The sequence below is a fragment of the Centroberyx gerrardi genome, chromosome 16 (genome assembly GCF_048128805.1).
Source record: "Centroberyx gerrardi isolate f3 chromosome 16, fCenGer3.hap1.cur.20231027, whole genome shotgun sequence".
NCBI lineage: Eukaryota > Metazoa > Chordata > Actinopteri > Beryciformes > Berycidae > Centroberyx > Centroberyx gerrardi.
Genome location: NC_136012.1, coordinates 18,707,444 through 18,733,503, shown reverse-complemented (window position 1 = coordinate 18,733,503; position 26,060 = coordinate 18,707,444). Strand labels below are relative to the sequence as shown.

Genomic DNA, 26,060 nt, shown 5'->3' with positions numbered 1-26,060 from the left:
GAGACATGAAATAATAATAATAAGACAATATTGTTTATTTACCAGACACATCGATCATGTAAAAAGAAGTGAAGTAAATTGAATGAAATACATATAATCACAGTGTTATTACTAAACAAAGTGAACATAAATAAGTTCCATCAATGGTATAGTACTGTATCTGTATACATGATGCAATGTAATAGATCGATCAGAGCATTCAGATCTGACCCTGTCATGTCATTTTAACATTAGAAATCATAAATACAAATGTTAAGCAAATGTTGAGTTTTTCTTGAGCTCAACTTGGCAGGCTACAGTCACCTCAGTCAGAACTGTGAACCCACAGTGGTGATAACTAAGGTCCAATAGTCCCAGTAAAATTCACTTTAAAACCACCATACACTGGAATTCAACACAAACATCCCATCTTTTATGGACAATCGATCACATACATTCTTGCTTCTCGGTGACAGCAATGCAAAGCCATGAAGTCGACTAAAACTGTCTTCAAATACCTTTTCCAGAATGAAAAACCGCCAAATTCTGCTTTAAAGATTGATTTTGGGTTAGTACTGCTCATTGGAAATTAAACATTCAGCAATTACTCTTCTACACTTCACAGAAACAATACTGTCAGCCATTTTACTGTATCTTTCCACGGAGACATGTCGGTTTTCTCTCCAGGTTCTTAACTATCCGAGTATAGTGAAAGTAAATATGGATAATGGATATAATATGGATTATCTTTCATGGTCTAAAAGCATCCAATATCAGTCTTCATTCTCAACAAATTGTTTCCAGTGTTGCACCCAAATTATAATAAGATAAAATGAAATAATAATACAGCTGCCATCATTCCTGGCAACTGACATTTTCAGCACTTCTGCTTGATTAATTCATACTATATAGTAGCAATGCAGCCAATATTTTTGGAGTTGAATTGAATTCTTCAGGAGTTACAATAATTGTGACTCTGCTGTGTGTTCAATAAATTGTCTCGGGCAGATCTCAGGGTCTAATCAATAATGACACTGTTGATATACTAGAATTTCTATACAAGTATATTTCACAAACATTAACTCTTGTCTTGCATACAACACAATGACTAACACAAACTCTCGCTACCAACTAGCATCACTTAAAACACTTAGGATTATCTGGACCGTCTCTCGTCGTCTTCGTGAATCCCCTTCAGTAATAATCTGTGTGACCCAAACAAATTAAAATTCTCAAGCCTTGATAAATGCTGTGATCCATTTGACGCGAAACACGCAGATGTGTGAAAAAGGAGGATAAACGTACACCTCTCTGTCTCGGCCTTACACGGCGTGATAACGAGCCTTCAGTGGCGGCCGCCTGGCTTTGGAAATACAGGAATAATTCTCACAGCAAGTGTGCAAGGAGAAGAGAGAGAGAGAGCGCAGAGCGTGTTGAATATGAGAGAGATTTTGTTTCAAAGCAGCGGTTTTATTGTGTGAGAGAAGAGAGGGGAGAGGGCAGCAGGAAGAGAGCAGACTCCGGGGATGATGAGCTGTGGCGTGATTTGCAGGAGGAGGTGTTCAAGCTCACAGGCAGAATAATTAACACTGGCCACACACACACACTCTCTCTCTCTCTCTCTCAAAATCAACAAACCTGGCTGCCATCTGTCCTCCTCACCGATCAGCTGAGAGGTTTTTAGCACATCTATACCTACTTTAAACTATGTACAAGTCAACAATGGCTTTGCTTATTTTTTTTTGCTTCTCATAGTCTAATTGGTAGTGTATAAACGGTGACATTTCTCATGAAACACTGTATGTATCTCTGGTTTGAACGGAGTCGAAGGGCTTCTCTGTTAGTCGACCTTAGTTGCATATGATAGTGCAACTGTTTATAAGGCACTGTTACTATAGTGTCTACTATCAACAGCAATCAGGCCTTTTCCCTCATACACACTGGGACACTGGCAAAGTGTCTCCTAGATACAAGACTGTACTGTACAAACTCTACAGTCTCCGAAACAACTTCTACTATTTCAGAGCACCGACACCACTCTGCATCTTCGACGATATAAAAATGGAAGGACAGTCGTTGATCTGGATCAAATCGATTAAAAAAAAAAAGATCAAATAACAACAGTACTGAATGCAGCAATATCAGAATACAAGGTAGATTTTGACGTGACTGGAGGGAGCTTCTGAGATATTGCCTTTCTATCTCAGCTGAGGATTTGCATGTTCCCCCCCCCTACCAAGACATCATTGTGTACTGACAGACTTATGCTCACTACTGTAGGTGTAACCCTTGTATCCACACTTGTCAAAAAAGCTGCTTGGCCAGCCTTCCCATGAATTGCATAGGGCATGTAATGTGTGCACTGGATAAACTGAAAACTGACCGTATGCATGATCGAACATTTACACATGTCCAGAAGGAATATTGTCTTTGTCAGACACTTGCAATCCTAAGAGTATATTTGAACTGGCCTCTCACAATAAATGTCATTATGCTATATTAAATAAAGTAAAAGTAGCACTGACAATCAGAGCGAGCCCACGGGCGACCTGTGGGAATGTCGTGTTATTTTGCAGTTCTTCCAGCAGTTTTTCCCCGATGTGTCTGTTTTGTGTGTCTTTCCATGCAATGTTCAGGGGACAGAGGAAGCTGCATTAGATCACGCCCCTTCCCACAGGAGCGACTGTCAATCAAACAGCTCCGCAGCCTCTGGTTGGGAGAAAAGGGAAGAGGCGGGGGGCTGCAGCTGTAACTCCGCTTTTCAGGTGGAATGTAGGGCAGGAGTCGAAGAATAACTGAGTCACCCGCACAGTAATCAGACATTGATTATTAATGTTCCGCCTCCTGACCGAGCAGGAGGCTGGAGGAGGGGCCAGGAGGAAGACCGCCCCCTTCACGCAGCTAGTGGGCTTTGTCCTTGATGATGGAGGCGTCTACGTCGGTCTCGGGCGAAGCCAGCGGCGGCAGCTTGGGAGCGGGCGATTCCTCCTCGTCGGGGGAGGAGGTCTTCTCTGTTGAGGAGTCGATGCTCGGCTTGGCATCGTCAGGTGTGTGCTCATTAGGGATGAGTGGAGCTGTGGTTTTCTGTAGGCAGAGAATTGCATGCTGAAATGAGGCAAATGCAACTACTAATGACTATCTGAACCGCAGCAGGCATCACACAAATGAAAACAAGTAGATACAAAAACAATAACAGTAGCTGTGGCTAAGGCGCAATATGGCCTATTCAAATGGCTAAAATCAGGGAAAGACATACTCATTTTTAATTCAATCCTGCTTTCAAAGAAAAAAGCTTCTGCACACTGTCACCAATGCAAGTTTCACATTTATTGTTATGTGAAACTTGCATTGGAGACAGTGTGCAGAAGCTTTTTTTCTTTGAATTCACGGTCGGTCCGTCGCCTCCAGCACCTGTTGTAGTGAGTAGCTTTCTATTCTCTATTTCAATCATGCTAGAATAACAGTGCTCCAAATTAAATTAACAGTGACTGGATCTTCCCTAACCAGTTAAATAATCTAAAATTGAACAATATGAGGTCCTGCAGTATGCATGTGACAATAAAATGTTTTAATGCCAACATCATCTGTTGGCTGCACAGAGAAGAGAGATGCCAGATTCATGTTTAAATATGAATAAGCTGGCATAGCACAAGCTTATCTAATGATATAGCTATTCATGGGGATGGATCCAAGCAAAATCTATTAAATTAGTTGGAAGGATTATACACAGATACACAATGGCAACTGTGTAAAGAGAGGCACAAAATGGCTCCATATCCATGAGTCACAAGGTGGATTATCAATGTCAGTGCGATAGGAAAAACGCTTTCCACTCACAGCACTTTGTTTCCTCACACACCTGCTTTGCTCTCCCCAGTGTGCTCTGTAATTGGTTTAGACTCTGTTTTATGCCTGCTCACTGTGCGCTATTCGGTGTCTTGCAGGCTGGAACCATTTTAGAGCCAGAGCCACAGACATGTGTGTGTGTGTGTGTGTGTGTGAAGGGGGAGGGTACAACAGTGAGAGTGTGTGTGTGTTTCTTGGCTCACCGTGGTTTGTGGCACTGGGTTGGTGCTGTCGGAGGTGGGTGCGCCAGGGGTTGCAGGAGCAGGCGAATCCTCTTGCATCAGTCCTCTTCTGTCCAAGACGCTGGTGAGTAAGACAAGACTATCAGTCACCAACAACATCCTGTTCCTTATTCACCAGAATGGAAAAACACTACATGGACAGATACACAGCGAACTGACTGATGACATCATGCAGTTATCACAGTCTGAAAGCCAAAGTGAGCATAGCTAACATGAAAACAACAAAAATACAGATTACATGTTAGGTTTGGTTCACTTATGATGTAAAAATAAATGGTTTAAATGGGAATCTGTGTGCAGATGTGAGGATGGGTGTGTACCCTGTTAACATGGTTTTCTCTTCTTGTTTTTTCTCCTCTTCATGCATATTTCAGTTCCCTGGCACAACTGTATGAGTCGAGACTTAATCTAACAGTCTTACCTCGGGTACGCCGGCCCACACAGCACCTCACAGCAGTTCTTGATGATGTTCTTGTGGCTGTAAGGGTTCTGGACTCTGTTCTTCCCCGACCACGAGCCTTTGATCTGGGGAAAACAAAATATACACAATGTCCATTATTGGGGCAGACAACCTGATAGTTTCACCAAACCATCAGCCAATTCCAAACCGCGTCTAAACCTTAAAAGATCCTGAGCACCCTGACCGCTTACAATCCCGCGAAACAGAGCGAATTGATCGGCCGCCTTTCTAAAAGAATTTCCTTGTGCTTATACCTTATTCAAAAGCACGGTTCCATTTTTAGATGTTGTTCCCACAGGCTTGGGCTTGACCTACAAAAGGGATCTTGTCAGGGATTTAATGATTCCTGGTTTAAACAGGAACACCAGGAGCTACGGGTGCGAAAAAGCACGGCAGCGAGAGATTAAAACCACCTAAATAATTCATTGAATAAATCGGAGGAATCTTATACAGGATTCCTCCGGTGATAAATTATTCTTCCTACAATGTATATTCAGGCCCATGTATAAAATATTAGACACTACAGATAAAGGTAACAGCCTGCCCATATGGTATATATAATGACAAGTTCCCTCGGCATTCATGCGTGTGTGTGTGTGTGTGTGTGTGTGTGTGTGTGTGTATTGCGGACACAGCTGACAGAGCATGTGCCATCCCATGAGAGACCATGCCAGCCATAGCACTCAAGGTGCCTTCTCTTTTTCACCGCTGTTCCTCCCTTTCTCCCTGACTATCTTTTTCTCATTTCTCTCTCTCTGCCTCTCCCTCTCTCTCTCTCTCTCTCTCCCACTCCCTCCCTCTCTCTCTCTCTCTCTCTCTCTCTCTCTCTGCCACACCAGTATTTCTGGCTGCTGGCCAAGCCCCTGCAGGTATCGATGCATCTATTATTAGGCCAATCACAGATATTGAAACGGCCAGGATGACAGGCATTGTTCCCGCTCCTGGAGCAACATTATAGGTGCATATTGCATCGCTCATTACTGATACAAAAAAAAAAAAAATGAGGCCAGCCAGCCCATGAGGAACAAAAAAAGGGAATTATAAATTAATCATCACAATAAAGTATGAGAGCACTCTCTAGCTTTCAGCCATGTAGAACCTCCCACCACTGCTGTCGCTCTGCGCTCCCTGCCAGAGCCACTGCAGTCAGATCTGGGCTGACAAAGCCTCAAATAAAGTATACACACTGTTACGGTACTGTACACAGACACAACATAAATTACTCCCTCTGTGGGCTCATCCAACTGCATCACCACCCGTCATCATCTACTTTTCATCAGCGCGTTTGTGTGTGTGTGTTAGTGTGTATATGTGTGTGTGGAGTCTGATAGAATTACTGGCCTAACAATGAACTAGATAATGACTCAATGGTAATACTGAAGCAATCAATACTCTTTTCCCATAGAGCCTGGGAAGCTTTGATGTCAGTAATCAGCTGGTCCCATTTTGTTCTGATTCCAGCTACCCATTTTACAGCTGAGCAGCTGCCATTTGTGCATATTTTTTATATCATTAGGCAGCGTCGCCCCGCTGGTGAGCAGACACAGCACCAACTGCCGCTGTTCGCATTCAAAATATTTACCGACCAATTTGTCATAGAGCTCAAACTTTGAGCAGAATGCGACTGCTGCTGCTGCTGCTGCCTTGTAAGAGATCCTCGGCCTCAACGGGGCTGAACTGGATAAATAAATGATAAATAAACTCAAAAAAAATGGGTGAAATGAAAGAGCAAAACCCCCCTGTGGTCAACTTTGCTTCAAGGGAGGTCTGGCAAGCAGCAGGGTTATTATTGCTTTTATTTGTTTGTTTTATTGTTATATAGTTTTCTATTTTTATTTCAATTTCAGTTGGTTAGTTATGTGTGCTTTTGGTACTTTTAAGTTTAGTTTTTATTGTTTTTTACAAACGTTTACTTTTAGTCTAGTGTTTCATTAGTTTCAGTTCTAGTTTTAGTGTTTTTGGAAGCTCAGAACAGGTATTGTGTAATAGCCTATAAATAATAAATCAGAAATTATTTTAAAAATGTCTTTACCTGAATCTTTCAACTAGCATTCAGTAAAAATAGCCAAAAATTCCCATCCCAAAATACCCTACCCTACCCTGCACATAAACAAAAGATGGAAACTAAAAACATTTGATGTATTTGACGTATACGTTTTACAAGTAGGCAAGACAGTTGTTTTTATTTTTATGTCAGTTTATGATAATGTTTTATTAACCCTCGTCTCTCAGTCTGGACCGAGGCAGTGTGGTTGTCATGGAAACAGCTCTGTGCTCTTGGAAATTTGCCGTGTTTACAGCGGCACCTGAGCATCTATGTTTATCTTTCCAGCCACGTGAAGGCCATGCTGGCTGATCATAACATGTACACACAACACACACACACACACACACACACACACACACACACAACACAACACACACGTTTGTAATACTATACTTCTGGGGACATTCATTGACTACATTCATTCCCTAACCCTCAACCTTAACACTCTTTACTACATGCCTAACCTTAACCCTAAACTAAACCTAATCCTGATCCTAATTCTAAGATTAACCCTAAACTCAAGATCTAACCTTAAACTAACCCTTTGCCCCCTTAAACTCAGATTTTCCCCTTAAGTAGCTTCAAAGTTAGAAAATGTAGAATATGCATGTACAACAATGTCACATACATATTCTGCACCTGCTTGATTGAAGCTATAGCTGCTTATATTGTGTGAAATATTCAAACCCAAAACACCACTTTTATGGATGCCCCATTACATCAAATGGAAAAAATCCATGTGTTGCACATCATTTTATACACATTTCTATGTCATTTAGCATGACATATTTGGTATCTTTGGGAACCTTGGGATCTTGACTAGAATTTAAAATAAAGTTCTGTGGGTTTGAACAAAGCTTGGCCACACAACATGCATTTGTGATGATGGCAGGGTTGAAGATGTTAAAGAAATGAGGACCGGCAAAATGTCCTCACTGTGGAGAATCTTCTCATCTTTCTATCCTTGGACGGATTACTGCAGTTGGGTTTTACTTTAGTGTGATTTTTAATCTGTGCAGGTTGATGGATTCAGGGACAAACAGCCTTAATGACACATAACATGTTTTAATAGTTATACTTACATCCTCATTAGTGGTCTGGTTGAGGGAGATCAGGTAGGTGTGGAAGCCAGTCAGTCCCACCACTGACCACAGGGTAAAGAAACACACCAACACCTCCAGCACAGTGAACTTGAGTTAAGGAAAACAACAGATGTTATCTGCCTTCCTGCATGGACGCTGATCAAACAGTGACCAACAGGTGGCAGACAATTATACAACCTAACAAAAGCCAGTGACCTTCAACCAAAGGAAATAAGAGTATGGGGACAAAAGCAGGAGGTCAGTATACTCCTGAAGTACCATCATACTGGCATTTACAGAGCAAAGGGAGGAATGAAATGGCCAGCTGGGTGTTTTACTTCAATTCAAACCATAAAATGTGATATTGCTTTAACTGCGGTGTCATGGCTGATGGGATTCTTTGATGTCTTTGAATTTCTATCCTGAGAAAGCGGGTAAATATAGCGCACACGGCAGCTGGTTTTGCGGTATGCAGCGGTCAGAGATTAAAAGGATATGTTCCAGGTGTTTGCTTCAAAGTGCTCAAAAAGCCAGAATCCACTGAGCCTGCGAACAGAACAACACAGGGAGAAGTTAAAAAGGAAGGTCCTCTACACACACACACAGATACAGACTCTCCAACAACCTCAGGCTCTATCTAAGACGACAGACCGTACTCTTCAGTCTCCTCACTCATTCTGCGCTGTTAAAAATGCCCGATTCTTTAATATTACACATGGCGTTCAAAGAGTGATGGGGCCGGCTGTATTAAGATCACATGCCCAGAGCTAATTATCCTGACTGTGGAAGCGTTGCCCGGGCTCCAGCCGTCTCCTCATCATCTGTCTGTGTAGGGTGGAATAGTGAAGCGGGAGGATGATGAAAGAGAAAAGCATGTCAAGCAGTCAGTTGCTGTTGCACGTCAAGTCACGCTCCGGGGGGAAAGCCTGGTCCGAAACAGGTCTCAGTTTCAGTGTGTGTGTGTGTGTGTGTGTGTGTGTGCGCGTATGTTTAGGTGGTAGTTTTCTTATGTGACAGGTCATCCTTCCTGTTTTGTCACATTCTCTCAGCTATCAGCTCCTACATGACACACCTGTACATTCCTTTGTCCATGGTAACGCTTTATTTTCTGGGTCCACAATTTCCTAATCATTTCCTAGAAAGGAACTGTTAATGTCTTAGGAAGTTTCCTGGAAAGAACCATGAAATTATGTTGTAGTTATACAGAAAAAGTAAGCAGTCTGTTGGAGTCATTTCTAAAAGAATTTCCTGGAACGAACTCCAAAACTATAAACTATTTATTGGGAAAATAATAGGCAGAGGTCAATTATCAGAAGTCATTATTCATACAATTATATAATATAGTTATTTGTTGGATTCTTAATTAATTTTAGTTCATTTCTAATTTTCTATATAATTTCTACATAATTTCATGGTTCTGTCTTGGAAACAACAGAAGAAATTGGAGGAACTTACCAACTACCATTGAACTCTTTCTCTATTTTCCCTATAATTAGTGCATCATTTCATGGTTCTTTCCAGGAAACTTCCTAAGAAATTAGCAGTTCCTTTCTAGAAAATTATTAGGAAATTGCGGACGCGGAAAATAAAGCGCTATCAAGTCCATTACTGAATATGAGCTCTTCCTATTCAATCAGTCCTGGGAAAAAAATCCTGATATATTTCTACTTAAAGACCCCATGAAATTACATCTTTACTTCCTTGATTTGATGAATTTCCAGTTGAAACGATGTTGGGGCGGGACATAATGCAATGAGGGATCATTCAAAAGAGGGGGAAATATGAGTCAGAGAGAGAAAGGCTATTTCATTTGATGGGAAGGGTGCGGAGGAGCGGGACTGTTAAAAAATCCGATGGTTTTATTGGTTAGAAATTTATATTTACACCTACTGGTGCAGCATGAGGTCACCGATGAAAGATACTCTGTTTTCCAGGAAGTGAAAGTAATGGGAGTTCATTGCATGGGGACTTTAACCTGGTTCAGTGCAGGATACTTACGCATGACGACGTGGACGATGTCAAAGGTGAAGATGTAAATGGTGAGCAGGGAGAGCGACAGGGTGAACAGGTAGAAGTACCGGTAGTTCCTCTTGCCCACACAGTTGCCCACCCAGGGACAGTGGTGGTCAAAACGGTCTGGGGATGAGAGAGAAGGAAGAGGGGTAAAAAAGTGTAAAATGTACCTTAAGCTCTGGTCTCACCAATGCTACTAGAAAACACACATTACACCTTTTGAAGGGGAAAAAAAATCAAATATAAAAATACACCAATGTCAGTCGTTTGCGGTCATTTTCTCAAAGACGCAGGCGGCCTTGCGCATGCTACTGGATCCATTTCCCTATTCCTCTAGTCTAAATATAGTGATCACTGTCTCCTCGCTCCTCCACTCCTCTTCTTTCATTTGGAGCACAGCCAGGTGAGAGCGGGCCAGGGTCAGATGGACAACAGAGGTAAACATCTTGCTTTACAATTTTCCCTGTCGCAGACAACGCTGTACACCCGGGATGGAGTTTCACAACAACATACACATGGAGACGCAAACGCACACGTGCAGCAACTTGGGGTTGATGTGAGGTTAAAGTATACATGGCTAACAATCACTGGGCATGAACAAATCGGCGCTGTCAGGTGAAAACTCTGTATCTCCAAAATGTCAACTTTTCAGGAACTAGGAAAAACAGCCTTGTTTTAGCTTGATCACAATGCATTTTTGACTTTATCCTGTGGATTTTCTTTTGCTTTCATAACCCCAAGAGGTTGAAAAGTTTTCTCAACCCTCTGAGGAGCATGTAATCCCTCAACTGGAGTGAAAACATGAAACTCACCAAAATTGGAATTACAGGGTTTTCACAGGACAACAGCGAAATCTAATATGTGATATGTGTTGGGCCAGTTTTTATTATACTAAATATTCTGTGACAGATTTTCACTGCTATAAACAATGTTAAGTTGAGGAGGAAACTGCAGTAAGAGAAGGATTGAGGCATGCTGCTGTGTCATGTTCAGTCAATGTGTGTGTGTGTGTGTGTGTGTGTGTGTGTGTGTTCCTACAGCAGGTGGACTCGCCCCACACAGACGGCCCAGTGTTCACAGTGACTGAGCGTACACTCCCTCCACTGAGCCTCCACTGTTTCCTCTCATATCACCTATGAGTCTACGCTCCCTTCAAAAGCATTCCTCAATCAGCAGCAGCCAAATGACTGTTATTCTGCAGGGTTAAGACGGCACGGCTATACACACACGCACACACACACATACACACACACACACATACACATAAAACAGCATTCAATATTCAAAGCACATTCCCAAAAAACTACTGTCTGTGAAGTTGCCGGCCCTTGGACAGTTTGTTTTTGTCTTTTTCAAAACTTTTATACTCTGTCTGCTTAGCCCAACATTTATTTATAAATGTCGGTTTTTAAAATAATTTCATCACTGTGACAAATCAATGCAGAGAGGAGAATGAGGTCAAGGCTTCAGTAATCATCGTCGTCTCTCAAGTTATTCTTCAGTCTCCCACTCACAGAAACATTACTCACCGTTCTATTTCTGAAATAAACCCGTTTCAATGAGTTGTTTTCACACTTTGTAAAAGCCTTTGTCTGTAAAATATATTAACCGGCGGCAGGGAGAGGATTAGAGAAGTTATTTCTTACCAACACAGTTGTCACAGATACTGCAGTGAGACGCACGAGGCGGTCGGAAGATCTTGCAGGTGTAGCAGTATTTGAGCTTGACAATCTGGTTGTTGATCTGGACATTGCGGATTCGAGGTGGCGGTCGCTGCCCTGCGGGGACGTTCCCGTTGGCAGCCTCTGTGGAAACACAAAACAACACTGGCATCAAGAGATGTTGGCAGTCTTGGCCACACAATAAACTATGTTCACACATAAGCGACACGCAGAAGAGCCGGTTTTGCATGCAGCAGGAGGCATGGAGGCATTGTTTAGTTAACGCTCACGTAAATCCATTACTCCCAAACTGCATTTCACATTGTGCAGCTGCATAATCTCTCCATCGGATCTGATCTATCACCATCTCATTGCAGGCTGCTGTCTGCCTCCATTTGGTGGCCACACACCAGCTGTAAGACCTTTCCTTTAGCGGGCAGTGAGAAATGTAAGATTGAGGCGACAGAGGCGAGAAAGAAATAAGTCATAAATCAGAAAGACTGAACCTTGAGAATGTCATTGAATGACAATATTGGCTGAACCCGGTATTTACGACGGTCTGTTATCATCGCTGAGCTGTTAATATTATTTACCAGCAAGACCATAATGCAATGTGTCTTGCTATGTTAGGACATAAAGTCACCTGCTACCGCTGAAACAAACAGGAATACCTATCACATGAGGATGTCCTGCTTCTGCACCATAGTGATCAAGTCAAATTTTCCTACATTCACTGCTCTTGGCTTAAAATCACTGATCATTTTGGGTGGCAATTACCTAGAGGTTAGAGAAGCAGGCTAGTGACTGGACGGCTGGGAAACTGTGTTTGGGAAATGTGAATGAGTAATGTTTTCCCCACCCTCAGCCACTGCCATCAACGTGCCCTTGAGCAAGGCACCTAACCCCCAGCTGCTCCAGTGCAGCTGCTCAGTGGCCGACAGTAGAAGACTGTGGTCGTACTGGGCAGCTCCCAGGTGTGAATGTGGGTAACTGGGTGAACGTGAAGCAGGAGCTGCTGGAAAAGAGCAAGCATGCTCATTTGAGGTAAAAAAAACCCAACAAAAAAAAAAAAAAAATAGGCATTTATCTGGGTTGGGGGAAGTGTTCTGAGGTGAGTAGAGTTGCAGTTCAATATTTCTATATTAACTAAATCACACATTTATCATTTGTATAAAGCTCTCAATTCAACATTCTTAGCTGTGTTATATAGCAAAACTGTTTTTCCTGCCTTCATACAGCAGTGAACCCAGCGCCCTTAAAAACTTGCGCAATAACCATCCATAAGAAATGCACAGATCAATATCCGAAAGCGGTGAAAATTATCTTATCTGACTGCACAAAATCTAGCACAAGACAAAACACTGGGCATTATAAATCCACAGGATGTAGCTTTCAGGGTAAAAACAGCGGAGAATAAATTAATGAGTCATCACTCATGGGGGATGATGCCGCTCCCTCGGGCGGCGAGGCTCGGTCTGCCAATGCCATTATATATTCCAAGAGGATGCCTCTCGTCGTATTAGCATTCCCCCCGGGGACCAGTCACTAACAGGCTGAAGTGACAGAGCAGCGAGGCCGGGGAGGCTTCATCACCGCGCCTTCCTCCGCCTCAGACCGAGCTCTGGGTCTCAGTGTCCATACCTGCCTGCCTCACTGCCTGTTTACCTTTAGCGCGCCCACGCTCCATCATAACAGCACAGGCAAACAGCTAGCCTAGCATATTAAAAACATACTGTTGAATAGCTATACGTGTGGGATGGGTGATGTTCAACTGTTTGTTTTAGCTGTTGCAGTGCATATTCTTCACACAGTCACGCCGCTCATTTTAGCATCTGAGTGATGAACCTTTTGCTATTTTGGGGAAATTTGCCTGAACTTGCAAGGTGGCGTGTGAAAAGGGAAGCCAAAAAGGGGAAGGTGTAAGACTGAAAGTAGGCTGAAGGGTGAGTTAGACTACATGCTGATCAAGGTCAAGGCAAATGAGAAATCCATGCGGTACTCAGTAACACAAATAAGGCTCAGTCGATTTGTGTTAGTGTGTGTGTGTGTGTGTGTGTGTTTCTAATGTGTGGTTGAGAAGCACTGCTCTATCGGATAGATGCTTCCACTGAGATTTCCTCATGTAGGCTACATACAGCAGCAATACATCCTCCACCAGGGTCATCGCAGCCGTAGCTAGACAGTTAAACCACCGAGCCCATTATCATCCAGCGAGCGGTATGAGTCACTGCCACGACGGAGGAAAGCGCGAGCTGCCGACCGGCCGGCCGTCCTCAGAGGACCAAATGCCTCAGCCTTGCTTTTACAGCCCTCCTCTGTCAAACGCAGAGAGCGGTCTCCACCCGCGCCTCTGGTCTGAAACAAGAGAGGACGGGTGATGGCTGAAGGACACTGTGAATCTGTGAACGCTGAACAGCCACGCAGGGAGGGAGGGATGAGGATGGAGGGAGGAGGGAGGAGGGAGGAGGGCTGTTGCAGAGATATTGTGGACAGGCTTATCCCTCCAGATATGAGGAGAGAGTCTGGACAGCCCAGGAAGTGGTCATAAAAAACAAAACCTTACACATGAGGAGAACAACGCATGCTTCTTTTTGTTTGGAATCTCCAAGTATTGTTGTCATTATTAAAACATATGGCTTGTCTTGGTAACCGGATCTTTTGCTAGGAAAAATGTGCATGTGTGGATTTGTCTACTTCTACTTCAGATGGAGAGGAAAACTTCAGAGCAAAGAGGGGCGAGACGGAGCTCCACATCCTCGGATGAGCGGCCCCAACCTTTAGCAACATAAAGCATAACAAACATGAATAAACCAACAGGGCCGAGGCCGTCTCCTGCTGAAGTATTCACGCCTCCAAAACGCTTTCACTTGAATAGACTCCCACTTCATTTGCAGTCCACATTCCCGGATGGCATTTTATGAGGAAAAGAAGAATGAATACGCCTATCTGCATGATGGCGGAACAGGCACACGAACTGTAATAATCCTTTGTCCTGTTGACATAGTGTTTGAATGGATGAAGATAAGGGGCTGGTGCCTGGTGACATTATCAGTACTGATTTTGCCTAATAGTTGTGCACACATCAAGGTGAAGTACTGGGCTGTAAGTCACATTAGAAAAGAGGTAAAGCCCACACACAAGTTCAAACCCGACGAAGATCTGCATTGGATCAGCACATTGTCACTAAAAGGTGTATGAATGGGGATGCTAGTAAGTTGGCTTTATTCTTTTCAACTATTATCTGCATTAACAAAACAAGTGCTTGCAAGTCCATTACACCTAAAGGGATAAATGTTTTAAAACTGGTGTCAACAGTCCCTGTAACTCACCAATCTCCATCTCGATGAAGGTGGCTTCCTCGGGGAGCGCCCGCGGCAGCACCCCCGGGTCACTGAAGCTGGTCCTCAGCAGCATCGCCATGACGAAGAGGAAGAGCAGAGCAGCAAAAACTGGGATGGCAGGAGACAGGTGTTCAGTCAGGTATGGACATCTGTAGAAGAACAAAAGGATCGTGGTTGAGAATGAAGATCCAGTGGAAAAGGGTCGAGTTTATTTAGATACGGTGAGAGGAGGAAATTGGTTTTCCCTCATTTAGTGATAAACATTGACATAAGCATTCTAGCCGCAATTATTAAATGCAGTTACTCTGCTTGGCCTTATCACAGTACATGACAGAATTGCAGGCGGAAAATTATTGCGTCTTGCCTTGTCTTGATTTCATACAAAAACAAATACTCTCTGATTTAAAATAAATCTATTTTTACATGGAGCAAAGATCATTTTTTGCTTCCCGTCTACACAAAGTAAGACTGCAGAGATAACAAGCACAACAGAAACAGCAGAGCCCTCTCAGATAACTCACGAGAGACCATTAGCTTTTCCTAATTTTCACCCCACAGGGCAGCGTGTGCCGACGGGGCGCGACAGGACAAGATCATACATATTCTGAAGCGGTGTACTCAGCATAAGGTCATGAACCGAAGCCTGTAAGAGCTGCCCTTTCTCTGGACCGCGCTGAAGTCACGGTGGTGAATAAACAACATTATGCCACACTCCCCTCACCTTCTGGAGGAGTGGAGAAACATTAGCATAAGTCCAATTGCCAGGCCAGTGATACTGCAGCCAGCAGGACAGTCCAAAAGGCCCGGTCTTCACTGGGAGAACAGATGTGAGCTGCAGTGCAAAGTGCTGCGACAGAGCAGAGAGCAGCAGCAAAAGGCTTCCGCATGCAGTTATTAATAGATAAACTGCACAGCCTCATCTCCTTCCCATGTGGCAGAGATCATATATTCATAATGCAACACTAATGTCGTACTACAGGATCTGGACGCACTGTGCAATATCCTGTACAAGACTAACTGGGTATTGCGTGTCATGTCATGTGTAAGTCTGCCCACACAGCTGACATCACCAGATGAATAAGCTAAGCTGCATAATATGGAAAATTGACAAAATGAACCACTGCAATGATATGTGGAGTGAAAACATTGTCAAAAGACAGATGTTTATCAATATAACAGCAAAATCAGCCTACATTATATTGTCCATTACCAGTTATCATAACAGATTTGGAATAAGTCATTTCTGCTTCAACAAAAGGTATTATAACAATAGTGAGAATTTATTTGTAAAGCATTTTTCAAAACAAAGTTACAAGATACATACTATATAGAACATATTATGGACAACACCCATTTATCTGTATCACTGAACGCAACAGCCTTGTTACATAAACTAATATAACTAATGATATAACCTATCAATCTCTTTGGGTGACAAAATCTGCTTGAAAGCAGTACTAATGCATGTTAATACTTTCATTCTGAAATAATCGCTGCTGGTTTAGCTTGATTTGATTGGTTATTTCCAGTGCCATCCATGATTTTCCCTTGTCTTGTCTGGGTGGCATTTCATTCTCTCACAACACACACAGTTGAGAGGAAATGCGAAAGGAAAGGGACGTAGCAGAGTAAACAAGTGCGAGTCAGCAGAGAACAAAGTCCACCTGTTCAGCCCCACTATGTAGATGAGCCAGGTAAGTCAGCATACCTGAGCACTGGCAAGACAATGGCACACTACACCTGCCAGACTGGTTTGATTAGTTTTCCTGTAGTGCCTTTTTCACACTAATAGAAAAAGAGAGCAGAGATCAAATCAATAGAAATTTCCACTGGACCGAGCCTGAGAAGTGTGTTTGCTCCATTTGTTAGTGCGGAGACAGCAGAGGACAGCCAGTGAATTCAGAGTGAGCAGGCAGGACGACGCAGCCCGGGCCAGCAGTCTGTCGATGATGTGTAATTCCAGGAATGATGACTGGTCGGCGTTCAAGGCACACTTGATCATCGCTTCCCATCGAGACCCCACATCCTTCCAGGATGTTACCATTTCCCATGCTTTGTAAGAGCAGGGTGGTACTGACACTGTGTTTATCTATCACCGCAGATGCAACAGAAAACCTAAACTTAAGCAGGTCCTTTATCCATTTGGTGAAATCTGTTTTCATCAACAAGGCTATCGGTCAGACCGCAAAAAGACAAACACACACACACGCCACACACACTCACAGACTTCCTCTCTCCCTTACTTGACTCCCTCGCTCTTTCTCTTTTTGTGCCAGGACTAAGGATCGGTCTCCATCCCTCTGTCCATCTGGTGCAAATCTCACTGATTTGATTTTGGTAAAAGTTCTGGAAATGATGCATCTCACCACTGCCTTCCAGCATTTTTGAAATTACACTGATTAGCCCTAGGGTTACCACTATAATTACAGGTCAAAACAAGATGACACATCTGTTACTGATTGGCCCAGCGTGGGACTGCATCCTTCATGTGGGACGACATGTTTACTGTTGCCTTGATCAGAGATTGAATTCAGCACCACCTGCTTTAGAAAATATGGAGTGTGCTCAGTAATCTTCCAACATATTCTTTGCCATTCTCTTTCCCTGACCTTACCATGCAAATTAAGTGTTTACCCCATGAGCTATCTTTAGCTCACACTTAATGGGCTGCCACAGCAACCGTCACAAAATCATTTAGCAGTGGACTTCTATCATTTCCAACACATCAAACCCTGTCCTGAAATACAAGACTTTGAATACAGAGAAGAGATAAGGTAAGAAACACTTCTGCTGTATGCAAAGCCACCAGCGCTCTCGCAGTAGCTCCAGTATCTCTACCACAGCAGGGCAACAATAGGTAACTGATGCAGGGTGTGAACTTCAGTACATACTCTGGAGTGTGTGTGTGTGTGATATGGGCGGGGGTGGGTGGAGGTTAGGGTACATTAGATGCATTAGGAGTGTCTACTATAGACTTTGATCCGTGGGATTTCCCTCTCAACACAGCATGATACAAGCTCAGAGACCAGAAGCTTCTAAAGTAGGGATCTTGCCGTATTAAAATCACCTCAACTGCTAAGCAGTAATACCACTGAACCCAAGATCATGCCAGAGTTAAACGTCATGCCGTCATGCCTCCTGACGTTTTACCTTTGCCGAAACATTTCATGCCCTGCCTTTATTAATACTTAACATAGGTGTAATCCGTTGGAAACCGGCATGAATCACAATATAAATGAATTATGCACTCGCTCTACTGGCAGATCCACAGAGGGCCTGTGTAACTTCCCTCTGTCATGCGAACATCTGTAAACTGTAGGCTCTCTCCGTTTCTAGGGCACTGCTGAAAAAAACAAAAGCTCACAAACTCTATTTGCCCTCTCTTCCCCCGTCCAGACACAGACAGAAAATCACTCCATTACCAACCGTGGTAAATATTCTGATTAGAGGGTGGTTTCATCCCTCTGCAGCAGGAATCTCAAACAACTTTTGCCTTTGCCATATAGTCAGATTCATGCCCAGACATCTTGCTATGAACACCGGACTGCAAAGATCTGCCCAGAAACATACACTTTTAATCTCTGAGAAAGCCTAATCCAATGTGTGGATGCATTTGGGAGAGGTTACACTAAAGCTCCAAAGGCTAAAATCTGATAGTTTTAAATCCCTCTCCTTTATTATGCAACAGCTAAATAGCAAACGACTGACAGATGAACCAGGAGATGCAGGGGTCATTAAAAAAAAAAAAAACGTGGGATTAACGATGTTACATCATAGGATCAAAAACCTTCAATAACAATCTAAATAGAAAGTGGAATGGAGAATAATGATAAACCTGATAATGGTTTCATTTCAGGCACATGAAATACAATACCAGTGACCTGACAGCAAGGGGAAAGAGGCACCTACACTTACAGAGGGAGGAAAAAGAAAATCAATGCACGCCTAACAAGTCCCCACAATACCATAATTATCTGCAAATTGAGTAGAGACTAAGAGATTAGGCCCCCCCAAAAAAAGCTGATGGCATCATCTCGACACAAATCTCCTAGGAGAGTGGCAGCATCTATTCGAAACAAAATAGATGAGCTGAGGAAATGTATTCAATTTCCCTCCCAGTATGGTGCATGATACGGGCAAAATCATTTCACCCTCCGCAGAAAAACCAGCACACTCCTCCTGGCAGGGAAGCTTTCACAGGACAAAAGCCAGTAGATCATCGTCATTGTAAATGGGAGCACGTTCTCCGAGCCGGGCGTAAATCATGTTATTGGCTGGTTAGCCGGGGCCAGGAGCCACGGTTTTGATTGGCTGATGGGGAGACGGGGTGGGGGATAGATGCCTAGGGAAGCTCAGGGGTCTGTTACTAGATCTGCTCCGACCGCAGTCACTCTGCTCGGTCAGCACTGCACTCCTCCTCCTCCTCCTCCTCCTCCTCCTCCCCCTGCTCCCTCGTTACAGCCTCCAGTTTGAGGAAGCTGACAAGAAGACGGGTGACCGGCCGGACGCACTGAGCACCCTCCTGCCCTCCTGGTGTCATGTGAAAAACCACATAACCCAATTTTGGTGATTTTCATGTTTTCACTACAACTGAAGGATTATGTGTTGAAATGATTTTACCATCCTTGGGCGTATAAACCCTTTCAAACTCAACTACCAATTATTTCCACTATCAATTAATCTATCGATTCATTTTTTGATGAATCGATTAATCATTGAGTCTACAAAATGTCACAAGTTACCAGAGCCCAAAGTGATTCTTAAAATTGCTTACTTAGTCTGACCAGCAGCCAAAAAACCCCTAAAATATTCATTTTAGAATTATATGAAATGGAGAAAAGCAAGCAAATCTTAGCATTTGTGAAGCTGTAACCAGAAAATGTTTGGGTTTTTTTCTTGATAAATGACTAAAATAATTAATCGATTATAAAAATTATAACCGACTAATTTTCTGTCGATCAACTAATCGATTAATCAACTAATCGTTTCAGCACTACCCACAGGATAAACTCAAAATGTGTTGTGGTCAAGCTAAAAACAAGGCTGCTTTTCTTAGCCTATGAAAAGGTGACATTTTGGAGATACAAGGTTTTCATCCGACAGTGACGATATACATGTACATAAAACACACACACACACACACACAGACACAGAAAGGATCACTCTCATTACATGCACATACGCCTCCCTGGCCCCACAGCTCAGCATCCTGGGGTAGACGCACAGATGACACACTGTCCTTGTGTGCCAGACTCCTGCTCCTTTATCCAAGCTCCATAGGTGGCTATCCACATGCACATATGCGTGCACACACCAGACACACACACACACACACACATAAACACACAAACGGGAGCTGGCCCAGTGAACATCCCAGGCTGTGAGCAAGCCTTCGGGGACACGCACTGTAGCATATCAGCCAAGAGACTATCAAAGCCTTCTTGCTATCATAGGTAAGCTCCCATTCACAGCATATAATACCCAGTGTAATGCATATGTAAAATCCCATTAAAAAATTGGATCAGTGGATACTAGATAGGCAAAGAACCAACAAGCTAAGGACAAGCAATCCTTGAATTCATTCTGCTGAGAAAGAAAAAGACAGGCCGGGCCCACCTCTTCAGTGAGTAATTTGTTTGGCTCTTCCTAATTGGGCTTTCCGATTGTGTATTTGCTGCTCATTTCCGCAATTTAGCACAAATTCTAGCACAGAGAAGCCTCCCTGCACGGGCTGCTGATGGCTAATGATAAAAATGAGATGTCTACTTGGCTGTTGTTGGACATGAGCCAGCCCTTGCTCCAAGACACTGCCCTCTCTGTTCTCACATCGACGCCACGGTGCTCACAGCTCACCCTCAAGCCCACATGAAAGGAACGAGTCGTCCAATCCAAGAAAACTACAGCCACAAGGAAAATGTGTGGTGGATTATTTGGCCTGTAACATGGTTTTCCTAATAACAGAATGGTACAGCAGAACATTGCAGGTCCTGTTTTGGTCCTGTCCTGTAGCTTAATGGGGATGCACTGCATGGGATAGGGGTTTATATCCCATATACAGTATATATGCATACACTCATTGGGCGTCATTTATCAAGCAAAATACACATGCATTTACACAAAGACCGTTTTAAATATACACTATCAAACTAATTTCTTCATAAAATTAGATTATGAGTCTTTGGAAAAAGTTGGCATGCATATTTTGTGTATTAAATAGATTTTAACACTGTATTTTATCAATTTTCAACCTTTTACACATACAGAAATATTGATAAATGAAGGCCACTGTACGGTGCTTTGGATAAAACCAAATTGCATGCATTACTATACCACATAAACCTTATGTGCTATGCTGCTATTAGACATAGTTGCACAATGCCAGTTTGCAGATGCATCAAAAGCTCAGAGCCTTTCTGCAGAAAACTATTACTCTGTCAGCATGTCAGAGGTTTAAATCAGATATGTCTCAAATTGCCCTATAATGGTGAGTTTGGAATTACCCCCCCCTGTCCGGCTCAGTCTCCATGTTAATATCCATTCCCCCCCATGAGAGATAATTACACTCAACCGTAATATGAATGTAGCCTGCTAACGACCCTCCGGCCATTAGTCACCGCAGGGCCTCCTCCAGCAGTATCAGTCTCTCTCTCTGCCCCGAGCCGGACAACAGCTCCTTCTGTCCGGACCCACAGGAGAGCGGGCTGCCATTACAGTGCAGAGCGGATAGAGATGGGAAGGGCTTGGCACTAGAGAGAGCTGCTACTAGTCTTCTCTCCTCTCAGCTGTTTGAATCCATTTGGCCTGGTCGCTGTATACACAACCACAGTCAAGAGGAGTTACAGTGTTACAGGGCGAGACCTTGTGCTAACTCGTGCTGCCTGATTTGTGGGTTGAATAAAAAAAGTGAGAGAGAGAGAGAGAGAGGAGGAAAGAGAAAGAGAGAGAGAGAGAGAGAGAGAGAGAGAAAAGGTGGGGCCTTGAAGAGAAGCAGTAACGCTGATCTTTATTAAAATGATTCAAAGTCATGTTCTATCACTTAAAACATGTTTCTCTTCACACCCAGGTACGCCCTGATAGGCAGGAATTGGGCCCACATGGTCGTGTGTGTGTGTGTGCTGAGCTAATGGGTCCATTGGGTTGTGCTAGTGGGTTGAGACAGAACTGCTGAGACAACAAAAGGCAGCTCTGCCTCTTAAGCAAGAGGCTCTTTCACTGGACAGCAGCGGTTATTAAATATTAAACACTACAGTATGTGGTCAATCGTAAACCTTTGCCCTCGCAGGAGTTCACTTTTGAGCAGCGAAACAGGGAAGCACAGTGTGTTTGGGAGCTTATCAAAACAGAAAATTCTTGTTTATTGCAGATGGAGGCCGTGCAGTACAGTAGGTTACAGGTCAGATAACAGTGTGTGTTAGTCTAGAGTTATCATCCAAGAAAACCCTTAGGAGAAAGAATTATAGGACTCTTATAAGAAATTATAGAAGCACATAAATATCCAAAATTATTACACCAGAATCAGGCAGCTGTAGGTCAGAAAATATGAACTACCACAGAAATAGTAACAGGAGATTAAAAGAAATACCATAAAGTAGGATAAGGGTCACTATAAACTCAGTAATGAGTGCCACAGACAAACTGCAAGTCACTACAGCAACATTATAGTGATTTCTCATTATGGGAGGAGGCACATGGGCCCTAAAGTGGCCTGTCCACACTTTTAGGACCAGGTTTTTTTTTTTTGACAGGTTTAGTCCACTGCTCATTAACACTGCAGTAAGAAGTGAGGTTTTAAAGGCCATTACTTACTCGAATGCAAAGAAGAGGGCGCAGGTCCCGACGATGAGGAAGAGGGTGAGATAGAAGACGCCTTTCTGCCGGGCCATCATCACCCGTCCGTCGCAGCAGAAAGTGTTTTTACCCGGCAGCTTTTCCCATTTTCGCACCTTTCGTGTTATCATTACCGCCGACATGGTGCCACTTGTCAGTATAGTCCTTCTTTGGTAAATGAGAAAATTGCTTCAAAATGGAAATGATGTGGTATAAGTCTTGTATATTTACGGCTGTAGTCTAATTTGCAGCAGTTACAGTAAGCCTAATAGGTGGTATATAGGCTACTGCAAATGATGTAACTGAGACGATAAACTGCTGATGATGGAGCTGATAGCTGATCATACACCCTTGCTAGTCAAATAGCCTACTGTTGAATCAAAGTGTCACACAATCCATTGGCAACACAGAAACGACTGATTCAACAATATTAGTGATTTCTCTACAGGGCGACGACTTTGAAACATTTTTCTTTTCATTTTAAGTGTCGCAGTCACATCATCAAAAATCATTTAATCCATATTTCTAGTTAAGTGCTTCTCCTCTTACTGCACCATGTCAACCCAGTGGCTGGACTCCCACACTGCTGGAAAAAAAAAATAACAATCAGAATCCCTTGCTGTCCAGTGAATATTGTAATTTAGTAGCTGAAATTCATCCAAAAGCTTGCGGCAGATCTTTTCCACAAGAAGCGAAAAAATCCAGTGTTGGTTCTTGCATTGGGAGAGCGGACCTTGACCGGTTGACATTCATATCATCTCGATAAATCATAAATGATCACACAGGCGCGCTGCTCAGTGTTCACATACATGCGACTGTTACCATGCGACTGGAAATGATAAATGAGCCTTATTCCAAAAAATAAAAATAAAAAAGCAGGATTCCTTCGAAGCGAGTGGGGAAATAAAAAATAATCGCAGCCTGGATGATAAGGTGTATTTGCTGTGCTTTTTTCCCGCAGGATGCGAGCTCTTGGTTTAGTCAATGGCAGCAGGAAACACGCCTAGATTGAAATGTCTATTCTTAAAGGGGCAGAACAGGTGAAACAAAAAGGAACAAAGGAGAGACAACAAGGTCCCATCCAAGCCACATTTATATGCTAAAATCGCCAGCCTGTAGTATCACCCAGGGGATTTTTATTAATGAAGGTAATTGTTTAGACACTTGATGCATTTTTTTCTGGTCTTGAGGTTATAATCCCTGAAGTGTTGTTGCTCCATTTGTAGCCTAACTGCTCCAGTGATCAGAGGTGGACACTGAGCAGGAAGAGATTCACGTTAATTACCTTTCACTAATAACATTTGAAAACATGAGAGGCCGTGATGAATGTAAATTAACTGTTTTCAATCAAGTGAGGCATTCTTTGCATCAACATCAACAGAAATGCTTTTGGAGCTTGAATTCCAAAATGTTCCTTATGTCCCTTATAATATTAGAATTAATTCTGACTCTACTCTTTGCATCTCTCATGTTGTTTCTGTCTTCCTTTAAACTTGAATTAGTCCCCCCCTCTCTACAGGCCTTGGGCATTATATAAAGATATATCCAACCATTCATCCTTTTTTATTCTAGGTATTAGAGAAAGAAATCTCATAATCTCATCTCTTCATAAATATTTAGAAGTCAATTATTTCATGAGAAGAAATAAAAGTTCAATTTTATTTTAATATTTAATACAGATTGCAGATTGCTTTTACTGAGTTGCCTTTTGCTCTTTGAACCATCAGATGTGGTCAAGCTGTTTGCATCAAGGCACAGTGGAGGAAAACAAGTGTGTGAAGCTTTAGGGAACAGTTTCATCAAATGTGGAAATCTTTGTGGGTTTTCAAGGTGTTTAAGATCAATTTACAGATGGAAGCCTATGATGAATAAAATGGCAAACCAAATGATCAGCTAATGGAAAAAGATGCCAAACAACCCCCACCAAGTCAAGGACCCATAGTAAATGTTTACTTTCTCAAATCTCTGTGATCACAAACGTTTTCATATTATCAGTGAATGTGAACTTGTCATATGTTGCATTCAAAACAAGCCCAGTTCATAAAATTTTTGGGTTACAACTCGATACAATTTTAGGCCTTAGGCCTAAAATTAATGCAAAGCCCTCTACTAGAAATCTGGGGATCATCTTGTATTGACTATAACTCTATTCCTCTAGTAAATCCCTTTTGTTAGCAGCTGGTTCAGAGGGAAACAGATATATTTCCTTTCAGAGGTCATGCTACTCACTTCTCATCCTCTTCCCATTAGATTCAAATTGAATTCACACAATTGAAGCATTTTTTATTATTTATCGACATGGTTTAGCCCTGATCCATTTTTCTAGCTGTTTAACTCCATATGAACTGAATTACAGTCTCACAGGCCTAGCTCTTAAATCTTCCCAAGTTAAAGTCTAACTGTGATCAGACATTTGCTATTTTTTACCTTTTTGTGAGGAAATAATAACAGTCACACTCTGTTTGAAAGTATTACAATAAAAAGTGATATTATCATGGTTAAATATTGGCTCAACTTAGTCACACAGCCATAATGGCCTTGCTGTTGCTACACAAATGCAGGGAAATGGCACTTTATCAGGAGCAGCAGGGGAGGCTGCGGCCATAAATGACCCAGAGAGGAGATCAGACATCCTTCACCCTCCGTCCTGGCGGAAACTGCGGGACCGGAGGCAGTGAACCGGTCGAGCCGCAGCTACTGTACATCACATCAGTCAGGATTCCTGCTATTTACATCTGCACCAGAGGAGGACATTAGTAATACATGACCTGTCAGATGTTGCCTTGGCCAAACTGCATATCAAATGTAGGCTACTAATGACTGCAGGCAGCTAAAAGTCAGAATTATAATTCTGATGGCACTTTTCATTACATGAGGAGTGGATTAAATGTGGAGGGAGGGGCAGTTTCATCTCGAGGCGCTCTGAAGTGAAAGGAAGCCGAGAGCTTAAGGGTAGCATGACAAATCCAATGATGTATCTGTGCTATTTGAAAGAGAAATTTTAATAACTTACAACTGTTCTCCATGAGACCGTCAAAATCTGACACCTTGACAAGGCAGAATTTTGTGTTCTGCATCAGTGTGAATGGTTCCTACAGTGGTAAAAAAGTAACTAAGTATTTTTACTCAAGCACTATATTTAAATACATTACTTTGAGTATTGTAATCATATGTATATTCCATTGAATTTTACAGTAATCATTCTACTTTTTACCCCCTAAATCTTTCATATACTTGTGGTTATAATTTGATGAAACCAATTTGGCATGAAAACATTAAAAGCAGAGAACTTTGAAAGGAAGTAAATCAAAGAAAATCCCCTAAAGAGGTTAGTGCTTTGGAGAAGAAATACCCTCTATCTCTGAAATATGAAAAACACTTTTACTTTTGATATAATTGTTAAGTTCCAGCCAATCCTGAAATACTTTTACTTAAATAAATAAATAATTAAAATGAATACTTTTCTTTCATGAGAGTATCCAGAAAGATATAGGCTATTTCTTGAGCTATTTCTTTGTTTCTCTCTTGTTTTTTCAAATACTTCATGTCCTCTTATCTTATT

The 26,060-nt window shown here is 42.5% G+C and overlaps 1 protein-coding gene across 1 annotated transcript; it reads right to left on the bottom strand.

Annotated features, from left to right (window-relative positions):
- Positions 1–11: 11 nt before the first annotated feature.
- Positions 12–23,437, bottom strand: zdhhc9 (zDHHC palmitoyltransferase 9). The gene is made up of 9 exons (XM_078288965.1): positions 22,478–23,437; positions 14,660–14,820; positions 11,316–11,474; positions 9,655–9,792; positions 8,156–8,202; positions 7,657–7,761; positions 4,489–4,592; positions 4,029–4,128; positions 12–3,063 (listed from the first exon to the last, which is right to left on the bottom strand). The coding sequence occupies exons 1-9, from the start codon at positions 22,639–22,641 to the stop codon at positions 2,881–2,883; spliced, it is 1,161 nt and encodes a 386-aa protein (XP_078145091.1). The 5' UTR covers positions 22,642–23,437; the 3' UTR covers positions 12–2,880.
- Positions 23,438–26,060: the final 2,623 nt, after the last annotated feature.

Coding starts and splice junctions, on each gene's coding strand:
- zdhhc9 (XM_078288965.1), bottom strand. CDS start 22,641: ATGTCGGCGGTAATGATAACACGAAAGGTGCGAAAATGGGAAAAGCTG. Junction 11,475..14,659: donor CTTCATCGAGATGGAGATTG/GTGAGTTACAGG, acceptor GTGTTTCCACAG/AGGCTGCCAACGGGAACGTC. Junction 9,793..11,315: donor TATCTGTGACAACTGTGTTG/GTAAGAAATAAC, acceptor TCTCATCCCCAG/ACCGTTTTGACCACCACTGT.